Raw genomic sequence first — 13,112 nt, 5'->3', positions numbered from 1 at the left:
AGGTCCTGACTCAGCCCTGACACCTGTCCTGACTTGGGAGCCGTGAGCCGGCTCTGGACCGCGGGGACACAGAGATGCTCCCGAGGGCAGGCGGGTGGGCAGCAGGTCCCTGGGAGCGGGGGAGGGTTGGGTGGCAGAACCACGCATCAGACGGGGGCTGACACCAGTTGAGGGACCTCTGTGAGCCTGAGTTTTCTGGGGGCGCTAAAATCTGAACCATCAATCTCTCGCGATCCTGGCAAACACCCACAGTGCCAAGGTGTTTTGCTGAGAACTGCAAAGCGCTCAGCAGTGGTAAGTTCTCACACGCACTGTTTCAATGAGTGTTGAAGGGAAGCCTGCGGCGTGACCACAGAGCACGTGATGTAAACACTGAGGCCCTCGGTTTGGTCTCACCTCCGGCTGCCTTCTTCCTGCCCTAACTCTGGTTTGATGCTCATGGGTGCCTATTTAGGAGGAAGGGCTGGGGACCCCCTGCTTCAGAGAAGGTGGCAGATGGCCTCCTGGGTCTGTGGTTGGGAGACACGGACGAGGTGGGACAGGTAGACAGGTGGAAAACAAGATGACTGGGAGGGAAGGGGGAGTCCGGTCCGGCACTGGGGGCCCCCTCCCACTCCCGGGAGTTCCAGAGTCCACACTGGGGCCCTGCCCTCCCCATCTTCTCACGATATCTTGTCAAGGAGGCAAGACTCTTAGGAGGGCCTGCTTCCTAAAAGCACCTGGAGGAAAGGAGGAGGGCAAGAGGAGACAGTGGTGCCTTTCCTGCCTTGAGATCTGCTGGGAGAGATGCTCCAGGAGGCAGAGCCAAGGGCAGCAGGGCTGTGGGGCAGGACTGACACCTGCATGGAAGGCATTCCCTCCCTTCCAAAGTCCTTAAGCAGATGAACCTGGCAAGGACAGTTTGTGGGTCTTTAAAGCTGAGCTTTCCCACCCTGCCAGAGATAATTAATTCATAAATTAGAGGAAGCCCAGACTTTCCTGGTGGCTCAGTGGTGTAGAACCCACCTGCCAATGCAGGAGACACAAAAGATGCGGGTTCGATCCCTGGGTTAGGAAGATCTTCTGGAGGAGGGTACGGCAATCCACTCCAGTATTCTTGCCTGGGAAATCCCACAGACAGAGGAGCCTCGTGGGATGCCATCCATGGGGTCACAAAGAGTTGGACAGGCTAAGCAACTGAACACAGAGAGGCCCGGGGCTGCCTGTGGGACGTGGTGCGGCTGGCTTCGATCCTGTCCCAGGGAGCTCTGGGATGCAATCCTGTCCTGGAAGACATTGGACACCCCTACCCACTAAGGATGGAATGTGGGGTTCATGCAGCTCCTCCCCACGGGCCTTCATCTAAAAGGTTACGGGGCCTGTGTCCTTATTCAGGCCAGACCGTGCTAGCCACCCGCAGCCAGAGAGCTCTCAGCCTGGGAGCCTTCTCTCCTCCAACATGAGGCCCATTGTGTGGGGAAACAAGCAGAGTCCCCGGCCCCCAGCTCATAATAAACTGCTTATCTAAAGAGCAGCCTCAGCCAGGCCCCTGGAAGCTCACAGGATCCGGTCCTGAAGGAGGCCAGCAAGGAAGTGAGGCCGAGTCCAGGAACCTGGAGTCCCGCTGGGCAACCTTGGAAGTCACCTGACCTCTCTTCATCCATCTGGGAAATGGGGCGATGCATTCAGCGAAGCTTCACAGGCCAATGTGGGGAGTGAAGCCTGCTTGGGTCGTGGTCTCCAGGATGGGCTCCACCCCTGGGGTCTGCCTCTCCCCCTGCACTCACCTTCCATCCTGGGCTCCTGCTCAAGGGTCAGCAGACAGGCCTGAAAGGCTGACTGTGACCAACTGACCAGCTGCCGGGAGGCCCACTCTAGGAAAACCAGGGGTCGGTCCAGTCTCTGGGCCCCGGGGCTGCCCTCCTGGGCCCAATGTCAGGGGTCCCGAGCCCCTCTGCCTCCCGTCTGGATGCTGCCTCTGGTTGGATGTGATCACCTGGGCTGGCCCCCCGAGAAGTCAGCCCCCCAACACCCCAGGTTGCTGACAGTGGACCCTACAGATCATGTGAGAGAGTGCGGCATGGACCCCACATCTCAGAGCTGGAGCGGCCAGGCCGCAAGAAGATATCCTGAGGCCGGAGCCCTGGGCTGCTCCCCCTCCTGGTGTGCCATCACCATTGGAGAAGTGCAGGGCGGGGCCTCGTGACAGCGTCCACTCCTGGGGAGACCCTTGACCGGGCACAGCTTCCTCATCCACCTGCCCGTCCAGTGTTGTGGGCAAGAAGGGGCCCGAGGAGCCCGGTTCAGGGCAAGTTCACCGCCTGACGGCCTGTGTGCGGCACGGACGCGGCAGCAGGCACCTTCCTCTCAGGCCGGGGTCAAGGAGGGGCCGTTCCAGGGAACGAGGCCTGGAGCCAAGTCCAGGAGCACCAGGCAGTCCGTCTTCATGCCCCCTAGTGGTACCGTGAGGAGGTGACGCCTTGGCCCCAGGGCCGGCTGAATTCCAGCTGTTTCTGAGACTGAGTTTCTCAGCCAGTTGTGTACATCTACCGCTCGCTCCTGTCTCGGGCGTAGCAGCAGATCTTGGGGCCCGAGATGCATCCGCTATGAGCAGCCAGGCCCTGACGGCTCTGCTATTCCCTCAGCCTCTGCACCAGGGTCTCCCTGTACGAATCCATAAATTGTCCTTAAAAATCCAAACTGTTACCTACATGGAGGAGCCCGGGCTAGACTCTAATACAAACCATTGCCCACAGCCCGTGAGGGTTAACAGACCAGGAGCCCCAGTGACTCCTGCGTCCAGCCCTGTGCCTGGTGCTCAAAGACCCCAGAGGACAGCGGACGATAACTCACTGCCTCCCACCCCCACCCCACCCTCCATCCCCCAGTGGGCTCCTGACTCATCACTGACAAGTAGAACTTGCTCTCTTTGCAGACAGACCTTGTCTGGGCTCTCCAGCCTCACCCATCCCTGTTACAATATGCCTCTCTTTGCTCCTTCGGAGCTGGGCTGCAAAAGGAAACCTTGTGGACAGGGGACAGATCCGGCAACCATTCAACACCTAGGGACATCCTCACCTCAGCATCCAGCCCAGGAGACACGTGCTGGATGGACTGAAACCTCCCAACACTGAAGACCCATGCTGGTGCCCAGTGAGCCCTCACGGGTTCACACAGGGTCCAGCAGGGCTGTCCTGAGGGCTCAGCCCACAGAGGTGCCCCCTGTGCCACACAGCACCCTCCACTGTCAGATATGCTCAGAGCAGGCCTTGTGTCTGATCCTCTGGGGTCCGTGAGGAGCTCAGGGCCGCACAGGCAACGCCAGCTGGAGGCCCCTCGGGAACCATGAATCAGGGCAGAGGCCCAGCTGCCACCTGATGGGGCGCAGGTGCCCGCGGGTGCAGGGATGTGTCACTGTGTGCCAGCCCTGCCCGTCGGGGGTAAAGGTGTTTTGTAAGCCTGGCCGCTGGCAGCTCTGGCTGTCTCTAGACCACAGGCCCAGGCGCGTCTGTGTCCCCAAGCCTGTCACCGCCCCATGGGCAAGCCCAGCCAAGAGGGACAGGAACAGACAGAGAAGACAGACACCCACACACAGAGCCCACGGGCGTTTGTCTTCCGGAGATGCAGCTTCAGCTGCCTCAAGTCCCTCGAGCACACAGGTCGGCCTGGTTCCCAGGGACCAGTCTGCTTTTGAGAGGAAACTGGCTGGTGCTTGAAGCTGCCCTCCGAAAGAAGGCAGAATCAATTCAGTCCCGCTTAAATCTCATTTCAATTATGAGATGCATCGTAAACTGGGGGGTGGAGTGGGGGAAAGGCTGAAGGACGTCCCTCTGAGCTCTGGACACACGCGTGAGCCCAGGAGAGGAGGAAAGACCCGCCCTGTGTCCCTCTCCACACCGCCCCTGCCACCTGCTGTCCCCTCACTGCAGCCCCTACACAGGTTCCGGGCGGTCCTGGCAGGTCAGCGCCCCAGGCTCCAGGGATATGAAGGGCCCCCCCATGGCCTCCACGCCCTCAGCCCCGTACTCTCGTCAGGAGCACTAAGACTCACCTAAAGGCCTGCCCTCAGCAGGCAGCTTGGGGAATGGGCCTCCCCGCTGTGTGTGGAGAGCTGGGAGCAGCCCCGACAGTGCCGGAGGGCAAAGGGCAAAGGCCAGGAGCTCAGAGGGTGAAGGGGCTGGGCTGCAGGAGCCGAAATCTCCAGCCGAGATGCTTCTGGTCCGGACATCAGACCAGCTGGCAGCATTCCAAGGATGAGCAAGGCCACCCTGGTAGGGGGAGCGTGGCTGGGGGGACTGTGTGCCCCCACCCCCAGCAAGGCCATCCTGGTGTGGGGGAGCATCCCGGACCATGCCCCGCCCTGCCCCTCAGTGCTCTCCAGGCACAGATCATTTTCTAACTAACAGAAGCATGGTCACTTGAGGGCAGTCCCCAGCCTGCCATCCTTCCTGGCCTCCGCCCTCTGGTATCTGTAGTTTCCTGCTGGCTTTAAAAGGCGAGAAGATAAGTTCCCGGTCTGCTTGCTGGACATGGACAAACGTGGACAATTCAGCCCGAGTCCCCCCGCCACCACCCCTGGAACTATGATGTAGAAATTTGCTCTCCCCAGAGGCCCCATGGGGCACTGCCCAGGTCCAGGTCCCACAAGGCAGGGAGGGCCAGCCTTGGACGTGGGGCTCACTGTCCCCACTGAGGCAAACCTGTGGCACAAATGTCCCCAGACCCAGAGAGAAAAGCAAGACAGGAGGAAACATGAGAACAAGACCCTCCTTGTGTGTGCGTGCTAGATCGCTTCAGTCATGTCCAACTTTTCACAACCCCAAGGATGGTAAACAAAACAAGATCCTCCCTACTAACCCCAAACCTCAAGTCCCGCCTAAGAAAGGCCCACCATTGGGCGACTTGATAGGACAGCCTGCCTGTGGCTCAGCCGACCACAGAACCAGATTCTGAGTCACCCTTGCTGGGAGACCCCTCTTAGAATGGGGCCGAGTTGATGAATCACGGTTAAAGGGAAGGAAACCTCATGTCTGTTCTAATACCGTTTGGTCACAACTATTTTGGAAACTTGTCAAAGGAAAATCATGGAGAAAAATCCATCAAAATGTCAACTCTAGGCCTCAAGGCTGTGGGTGAACCTTTTATTTCTCTCATGTTCTGATGTTTTCCCAATGTTTGATCATGAGTGTGTATTAAAAGTATTAACAGTCCATCCTGTTTGATTAATGGAAGGAACCTCTCTGGTGTTCCCGCAAACTCATGTGCACACCTGCCCCTCACCTGCTCATGGGGACCAAGTCTGAATCTTGGACTGAGCAGGTGTGACCCCGCGTGTCCAGTGTAAGGAACAAGGACCCAGAGATGTTAGGGGCTCTCGGGGATGAAGGTGCCCCCGGCCCAGCCCTTTCCTCATAAGGATCTTCCTCACGAGGACTCTGGATCCCTGGGGCCGGGGCTCCCCCCACAGCCCGTGCTCCATCTCTGAGGCTGGGGTGACGGGGGTCTCTTGAGGGACCCACGATCGGTCACCGCTGTCCCTGCAGGTGTGGGAACCGCGTCGGGAGTTTCCGCCAACCTCCCCCGCACGCCCGGCAGCAGCACCCTGTCCCCGCCCCAGCTCGCCCACAAAGGTAAGGGGGGGCGCAGTTGCCGGCCCCAGGGGGAGATGGGGGTGAGAGGAGACAGGCGACTAGCAGGACGGGACCTCCCACCTCCCTCACTTCCCTCATGTGACAACCACACTGGGAGTTAGAGTTAGTGATTTCTCTGCGAGAGGGGGCCGGTCCCTCCACGGATGTTGGGGTCACGTGGACCACATTGGTGATCCGGGGACACGACGTGGGGGCCAGAGGGAGGTCAGCCCTCCGGGCTTTGGGCCTGACTCAGATGAGCCTTGCTGGCTTTAAGTAAACCTGCTGACCTCACGTTTTACTCACCCCTAAGTCCTCAGGGATGGGGCTGCAGGGCCCTGGCCTCACTTTCTCTCGGAGCAAAACTGGGTGCTGGGCCCTCCCTCACACTGCTCCCACTCCACCCGCTTGAAAGCACCTTTGGGCCCAGGTCTCGGGCTCAGGTACCTTCAGAGTCCCAGGGCACAGCCTGCCAGCTGGACCCCTGCCCGCATCCATGTGGAGCATCAGGGCAGGGCCTCCGCTGACGTTCTAGACTCACTTCCTCCAGGATGGAGATGGCACCCCACAGACAAGGGGAAGACACCAGGCCCACTCAGACCTGCTTCCAGACACACCCCACCTGGGGCGGGGGGAAGGCGTGCCCACTGCCCACTCAAAGCGGGGTGACTTCCTCGAGGTCTAGACACCTGGACGGGGTCCTTCACATCCGGGTGGGGGGCTGGATCCTGCTCAGTTCCCTCAGAGAATCAGGACAGGTCTCCCTTCCTGGGGAGGTGCAGGTGGGGCGCTGAGCAGGGGAAGCAAGGGGTGGTGCCCATGCTGTCTCAGCTAGTGAGCCCTGATCACACAGATCCCAAGGCCACATGAGATGCTGGAACCAACCTGAGAGCCTACCCTTGGAGGTGATGCTTTTACCTGGCCTTTGCGGGGAAAAGTCTTGGACTAAACTGCCTTCAGGACAGTTTAGCTTGTGAGCCCCCCTCCCTCCAGTCCACCTGCTGAGTCCCCAACTGATGGCAAACACCCTGGGAGCAACCTCAGTGTCTGCTGCTGCTGAGCAGCATGGGGCTGGACTGGTGGTCCCGAAGTGACGGCCAGAGCAGGTGTTTAGGGCTCGGTGCTCAGGTGAAGCCAGTGTTTTGCATTCCAATGATCTGCTGGAGGGTTTGGTGGCAGGGCCACTGCTCACCAGCCACCGCCTCTTGGGGCAGGGGGGCCTGATCCCTGAGTCATGGCCTTCTCTCCCAACCACAGCAGAGCTCTCAGGCCAAGGACACCTGGCCACCGCCCTGGTCATTGCCATGTCCACCATCTTCACCATGGCCGTCGCCATTGTCCTCATCATCATGTTCTACATCCTGAAGGCCAGGCCGTCTGCCCCAGGTACCGCCCTGCCCCCCACACCCTTCACCAGCCCCTTCCCCCTGATGCCAGCCGGCCACTCATGCCCCTGTTCCCTCAGCCTGCTGCCCCAGCGCCCCCGTGAAGAGCCCAGAAGCCCCTGTGAGCGAGGAAGAGGAGAAGAAAGAGGCCCAAGGTGGGCAGCAGCCCCTGGAGCCCGCAGTAGGAGGTGGGGGGCTGGAGCACGTCCCCCTCCCAACCCTTAAGGAGGCCGGGCCCTGACGCCCCCTCCCCCTCCCACCCCCACAGACAACGTGGTGATCTTCTCCGAGAAGGACGAATTCGAGAAGCTGACGGCGGCTCCAGCCAAATCGGCTAAGAGGTGAGTCAGGGACGTAGCCCAGCCGAAGCCGGGGGGGCGGGGGGGCGGTCTTTGGGGTCCCAACAGGAAGGGGAGCTGGGCCTCTGGGGGCCACAGGGTGGGGGCGGTGGTCCAGGGCTCTCAGTCCCTGCACCCCTGCCTGCTCTCCCATGGGACCTGAAACCGCTGGGTGTTGGCTCCATGTCTCAGCCTCCAGCGGGCACTGGGTGGGGCTTGGTCTCTGTCAGCCAGTCACCAGCACATACGGTCCTTTGTTCTTAAATAAGTCTTCAGCCAAACCACAGGAAGGAGCGGAGTGCCTATAAGGTTGTTTTTCATCCGTGTGGAATGAGTTTGGGGGCATGACTAGGGCCCTGGCCCCAGGCGAGGGACAGGGTGTGACTGGAGCCCACCTCCTGTGGGGTATCCCAAAGCACCCCTCCTCCTCAAAGGGGGCCCCATCACTCTGGGCATCTGCGTCCCGAAGCCCCCTCCTCCTCAAAGGGGTCCCCCTCACTCTGGGCATCTGCCAGACCTGGTGCTGCTGGGAGCCCGTCTGCTCGGTGCAGATTTGGGCCCGCAGAGCAGTGTCTCTCCACCTTGCAGTCTATTCCCGAGCCTCTAGGTAAAGCAGGGACAGGTCTCAGCGCCCACGGTCCCCACCCCTGGGGCAGAGGGCCAGGCCGGCTGGCATGGCGCCCTTAACCATGGTCCTGTCTCCGCAGCGAGAACGACGCCTCATCAGAGAAGGAGCAGCTGCTGAACCGGAGCCTGGACAGCGACGAGGAGCCGGCCCCAGATGGGCAGGGCCCCCCGGAGCTGTGCCTGCTGTCACTGGTCCACCTGGCCAGGGACAAGTCAGCCACTGCCACCCGGGCGGCCGGGGTAAGGCCTGCGCCTGACTCCCCCACAAATGCCGCCTTCTGCTGAACATGCTCCACCAGCTCTGGGGGTTTCTCCCTTGGGCCCCAGCAGAAGACAGGTTCAGAATCTGAGATTGAAGACAGGGAAGTAAGTTCTCTTGTCATACAGCTTGAGAGAAGAAATGAAGAAATAGTGAGCCAAGAGAAAAAAGGTTAAATTGCTGGGAACAGCACAGGACAGCAGAGTCCCTTGTAAATGTACTGGAATAGGTCCAAGCAGACAAGACGCACATGTGGGCACATGTGTGTGCACATGTGTGCGCGCGCACACACACACTCACACAAGCCTGCTTCCCAGAGGCTGGGTGTGCACTGCGTGGGGGCCGAGGTGCACCAGTGGGGGTCACTGTCCCCACCTGGGCCTGTTAGCTCTGCTCCTGGCATCACTGCTCACAGTGAAGGTGCCCAGTTGGAGTTGCTGTGGTCGGTTCTTGACAGCAATGTGCCCTGGTGCCCAGTTCACTGACTTCTGGGGGTGGGGGCTGTGCAGTTGTCCGAAGAGAATGGCTCCAAGGGGCCTTGTGCACCCACACACCCCCCTCCCCAGGCCCCCAGCCGCCCGCCCTGCAGGGAGAGCACTGCCTAGCTCTGTGGCTGTGGAAACCCTACCCCCACCCCCTGGTGAGCTGGCCCGGAGGGTCCATCCTTCTGGAGAGACTGAAGCCAGTGAAGCCGGATGTGGCTTCTGGTTGTCTGTGAGTCTGAATGTACAGTGGAGCGGAGAAGTCTTGTGGACACTGAGGGCGCTGAGCTGGGTGACCTCAGGGAGGGCTTTCTTCTGTGAATGTGACAGACGTTCTCGTGAGGATGTGGCTCAGCATTTCTGACAGAGAATCAGCAAGGGGCCCCGCTGACATGGAGATGGAAGATGTGGGCCTGTGCTGCTGACACCCCCTTTCTGAAAATTCATACTCTCTTAACTTTTTCTGGGATTCCCTGGTAGCTCAGTTGGTAAAGAATCTGCCTGCAATGCAGGAGACCCTGGTTCAATTCCTGAGTTGGAAAGATCCACTGGAGAAGGGATAGGCTACCCACTCCAGTATTCTTGGGCTTCCCTGGTGGCTTAGATGGTAAAGAATCTGCCTGCAAAGCAGGAGACCTGGATTCGATCCCTGGGTTGGGAAGATCCCCTGGAGGAAGGCATGGCAACCCACTCCAGTATTCTGGCCATGGACAGAGGAGCCTGGAGGGCTACAGTCCATGGGGCCGCAAAGAGTTGAACGTGACTGAGCGACTTTCGCTCACTTTTTTCACAGATTCAGAGTCGAAGGAAGAAGATACTGGACGTGTATGCCAGTGTGTGTGGTGTTGTGGAAGGTAAGGGGAGGTGTGGGGCACTAACGCCCCAGGGACCCTCCAGCACTCTGGGTGCCCCAGGAGAGGCTGAGAAGAACCCCCTCGCCAGTTGCTCAGCAGAGTGGGGTGATGAGGGCGCAGGCCAGCGGAGGTGTGGAGGGACATGTGTTTCCATTTCTTTTTTCTCTGCTGTTCAGGGGGGGTGATTTCTGTTCTGCTGTCCAGCTCACTAACTCATCCCTCTTCATTCTGCCATGGAGTTCATCGACTGAGCTTTAACCTTGATTGTTACCTTTTTCAGTTCCAACAATTCCATTTGGTTCTCCTTTACATTTTCTATCTTTTGTTAAGGTTTTCTATTTTTTTTTTTCATTTGTTTCAAGTATGTTTGTAATTACATGTTGAAGCACTTTGATCACAACTTCTTTACAATCCTCGTCAGATAACCTAACGTCCCTGTTATCCTTGTCGGCATTTACGGATGGTCTGTTTTCGTGTGTTTGAGCTCTTCTTCGTCCTTGGTGTGTTGAGTGACTCTCTGTTGAAACCGGAACAGTTTCGTATGACACTCTGAGACTCGGGGTCTCATCTGAACCCTCTGTGCAGCTGGTTTCCTCTGACACACCTGGGCTAAGGAGGGGTGCCCCCGTCACCCTCAGGTGGCTGTGGATATTTGAGCCCAACCTGTGCAGGAGTGTGGGTGGACATCTGCTGCTCCGAGCGGTCTCTACCAACACCGTGGCAGCAGGGAGGCCTGTGACCAGCTGCTGGATGAGGAGGAAGCCAGGGTCCCTGCCTGGCCTCCAGGGGAGGACGTCTAGGCTCCCATCCCACTTTGCTGGCACTGGAGGGAGTGGCACCAGGGTTGTCCTATGGTGTTTCGCTGTATGAAGGCAGATACTGTCTGTTTTCTTCTTGCGAAGAGAGCATTCCACCTGTGCTGGTGGGTTGTCAGCTGTACTTAGCAGGAGGAAGAGGGGAGAGCGTGGAGTGAAACACTTCCTGGTTGAGTCTAACATACAGCGGGGTCCAAGGACCGCTAGGGCATGGATATGGCTCAGATGACCCATGCAGGACTGTCTCGGAGCACCTTTTAAGAATGACCTTGGTCCCCTAAAGGGACCTGATACTGGGAAGGTCACCTGACTAGGCTGGCTGCATCTGATGGAGCTGCTGGGGTCAGGGGAATGGACAGGCTTCGAGTGTGGCTGGCAGTGTCCCAGGAGTTGTTTGCCTGAAGCATGCATTCTGTGTGGTTTTCTGCATTTGTATTATATTTTACGATTTTAAAAAAGGTTCTAGAAATCCTGTTCGAGGGTGTCATGCTTCTGCTGACATCTGACGTGGCCCTTTGTCCCTCAGGCCTCAGCCCCACAGAGCTGCCTTTCGACTGCCTGGAGAAGACCAGCCGGATGCTCAGTGCCACGTACAACTCAGAGAAGGCGGTGGTGAAGACCTGGCGCCACCTGGCCGAGAGCTTTGGTCTCAAGCGGGACGAGATCGGTGGCATGACAGACGGGCTGCAGCTGTTTGACCGTATCAGTACGGCTGGCTACAGCATCCCCGAGCTGCTCACCAAGCTGGTGCAGATTGAGCGGCTGGACGCCGTAGAGTCCCTGTGTGCGGACATCCTGGAGTGGGCGGGGGTCCCACCGCCCGCTGCCCCACCGCCCCCTGCATCCTGAGCAGGGCCGCAGTACCCGAGGCCAGGCTGTCTCCTCTGCACACCAGGGGCACCTCGCTGGTCCGAGGAACAGGAGGACACAGGCCTGTCTCCCAGTCTAACCAGATAGAAGATCCGTGTGGACATGAGGTTGCGCTGGCCTCACCAGGTGCAGTGGGTCTGTGAGCGTCTGTCTGGCCCGCCCCCACTTGCTCCTCCACAGACGCGGTCGGCACCGCCCGGCATGCACCAGCGGTGCCTGGAGGACACAGTGAAGCCTGTCTGTCCTGTGGGGAGTTCACTGTCCCAGGAGACATGCTTCTGTGGAAGACGGCACACAGCCCAAAGGGGTGTGGGAACGGGGGCACAGCTTGGGGGAGCCGCTTCCCCGGGGGGTGGGGTAGGGGCACCCCGTGAAGAACACAGCTCTGAGGTTGGGAAAAGGCTGCAGAGGCACCACGTCCTCCTGCTCCAGGCTCAGTGTGGGTCTGTACCACCTGCGGGACCCTGGGCTCACTGTCCCCGCGGCCCTTCTGCCTGCAGGATGCCTGCCCCCCATGGATGTCCAATCAAGAGCAGCCTCCTGGCTTCACTCAGTGCTGCACAAGTCCAGCCTCAGGACCCAGGGTCCCTGAACAGCCTCTGCTTTCTTTCTCGAGCGGACTGGACCCTCTAGGGCAGTAGTGCTCAGGGACACAAGTTGTTTGCTTCAAACAGAAATGAGGGGGTGGCTCTGCTTGGAAAGGGAAACAGCCATGGAACCCTCAGGCTCCAGAAGGTCTTGGACAGGGATGTGCCTCGTGGGCCTTCCAAGCTCCTCCGGGAACGTGGGGTCTGTAGCCATGGGGACCTGGTCTGCTTGTGCCAGCAGGGGCCGATTTCTTCCCCTCTCAGGTTCAGTTTGTTTCTCTTCTGCAAATGAGAGGTTACTCTGTGATTCTAAGTCAGAGAAAGTAAAGTTGGGGCGAGCAGACCTGAAGGGGGTCTGGAGACCATGCCAGGCCTTTCGCGGATGTGAGTGCACTGTGGGCCGTCCGGGGAAACGGGAATGAAAACAGAACTGAGTTCTCACAGTAACTTCAAGTATCTGGCAGACACCGAGAGAGGGGCTTAACAGCCTTGTTCTGGCAAATTCTCTGAGGACATCTGCTGTGGCCAGAGCCAGGAACCAGGGGTGATCACGCAGGTTGAGGGTGGTTAACTGTGAATTCTCTGCTCAGCCCCCAGGGACAGACCTGACCCTGGTTATTCCTAAATTGAAACCAATCTCTGGCTTATACTTTTGTGAAATGACAAGTCCCATGACTGACAAATGCTTCTGGGGAGGAAACCAGGTGTATGCTGAGGGCAACACACAACCTCCCACCCCTGAATGCAGAACACGCTGGCCATTTACCACCACTGTCGTTTGTGGTGTCGGCCTGCTGTGCCCTGCAGGGCACACCCACACACAGCCTGGTTACCCTCAGTCCCCGTGGCCCCTTGGCACAATCTCGGCTCTGTGATGCTGCTGCTGATGAAGCCACCTTCTCTGAGGCTGCTCACGTCAGAGGAGGTGGAGTGGGCAGCCACAGGGGCTCAGCCCGCCATGTGCAGAGAGTTCATCCTGACAGTGACTCAATCCTTTGTCATCTGCTCACCTAGAGACAAACCCAGGCAGGGGTCACCCTGGGGGGCTTGAGCCTACATGATGGGTTCAGACCACTGAGTCTACAAGGACTCTCACCGAGCAAAGCTGGGCTCCCACTGCTGTCCTGTATGGCTACAGCCACTGTTCCTGCTGAAATAAACACACTCAGAAAATACCCCGGCCAGAGCTGTGGGCCCTGGCCAGTGGAATCTTCATTGTCAATGTTTGTGTCTAGGTCTGTTTATATAACTTATTATGTTTTACAATTTCAATAAACTAATAACAA

General features: G+C 58.8%; 1 protein-coding gene across 1 annotated transcript in view; it reads left to right on the top strand.

Moving 5' to 3' along the window:
- EDAR (ectodysplasin A receptor) overlaps positions 1–13,112 on the top strand; it is a 51,058-nt gene extending 37,946 nt beyond the window's left edge. Inside the window, exons 6-12 of the mRNA XM_081593009.1 lie at positions 5,523–5,609; positions 6,867–6,995; positions 7,075–7,149; positions 7,263–7,335; positions 8,040–8,199; positions 9,494–9,554; positions 10,896–13,112. Coding sequence (XP_081449135.1) covers positions 5,523–5,609; positions 6,867–6,995; positions 7,075–7,149; positions 7,263–7,335; positions 8,040–8,199; positions 9,494–9,554; positions 10,896–11,218 — 908 coding nt within the window. The 3' untranslated portion in view covers positions 11,219–13,112. The remainder of the gene's footprint in view (positions 1–5,522; positions 5,610–6,866; positions 6,996–7,074; positions 7,150–7,262; positions 7,336–8,039; positions 8,200–9,493; positions 9,555–10,895) is intronic.

The sequence above is a fragment of the Giraffa tippelskirchi genome, chromosome 4 (genome assembly GCF_054371585.1).
Source record: "Giraffa tippelskirchi isolate mGirTip1 chromosome 4, T2T-mGirTip1v1.2.pri, whole genome shotgun sequence".
Classification (NCBI taxonomy): Eukaryota; Metazoa; Chordata; class Mammalia; order Artiodactyla; family Giraffidae; genus Giraffa; species Giraffa tippelskirchi.
This window is presented reverse-complemented; position numbering and strand designations above follow the sequence as displayed.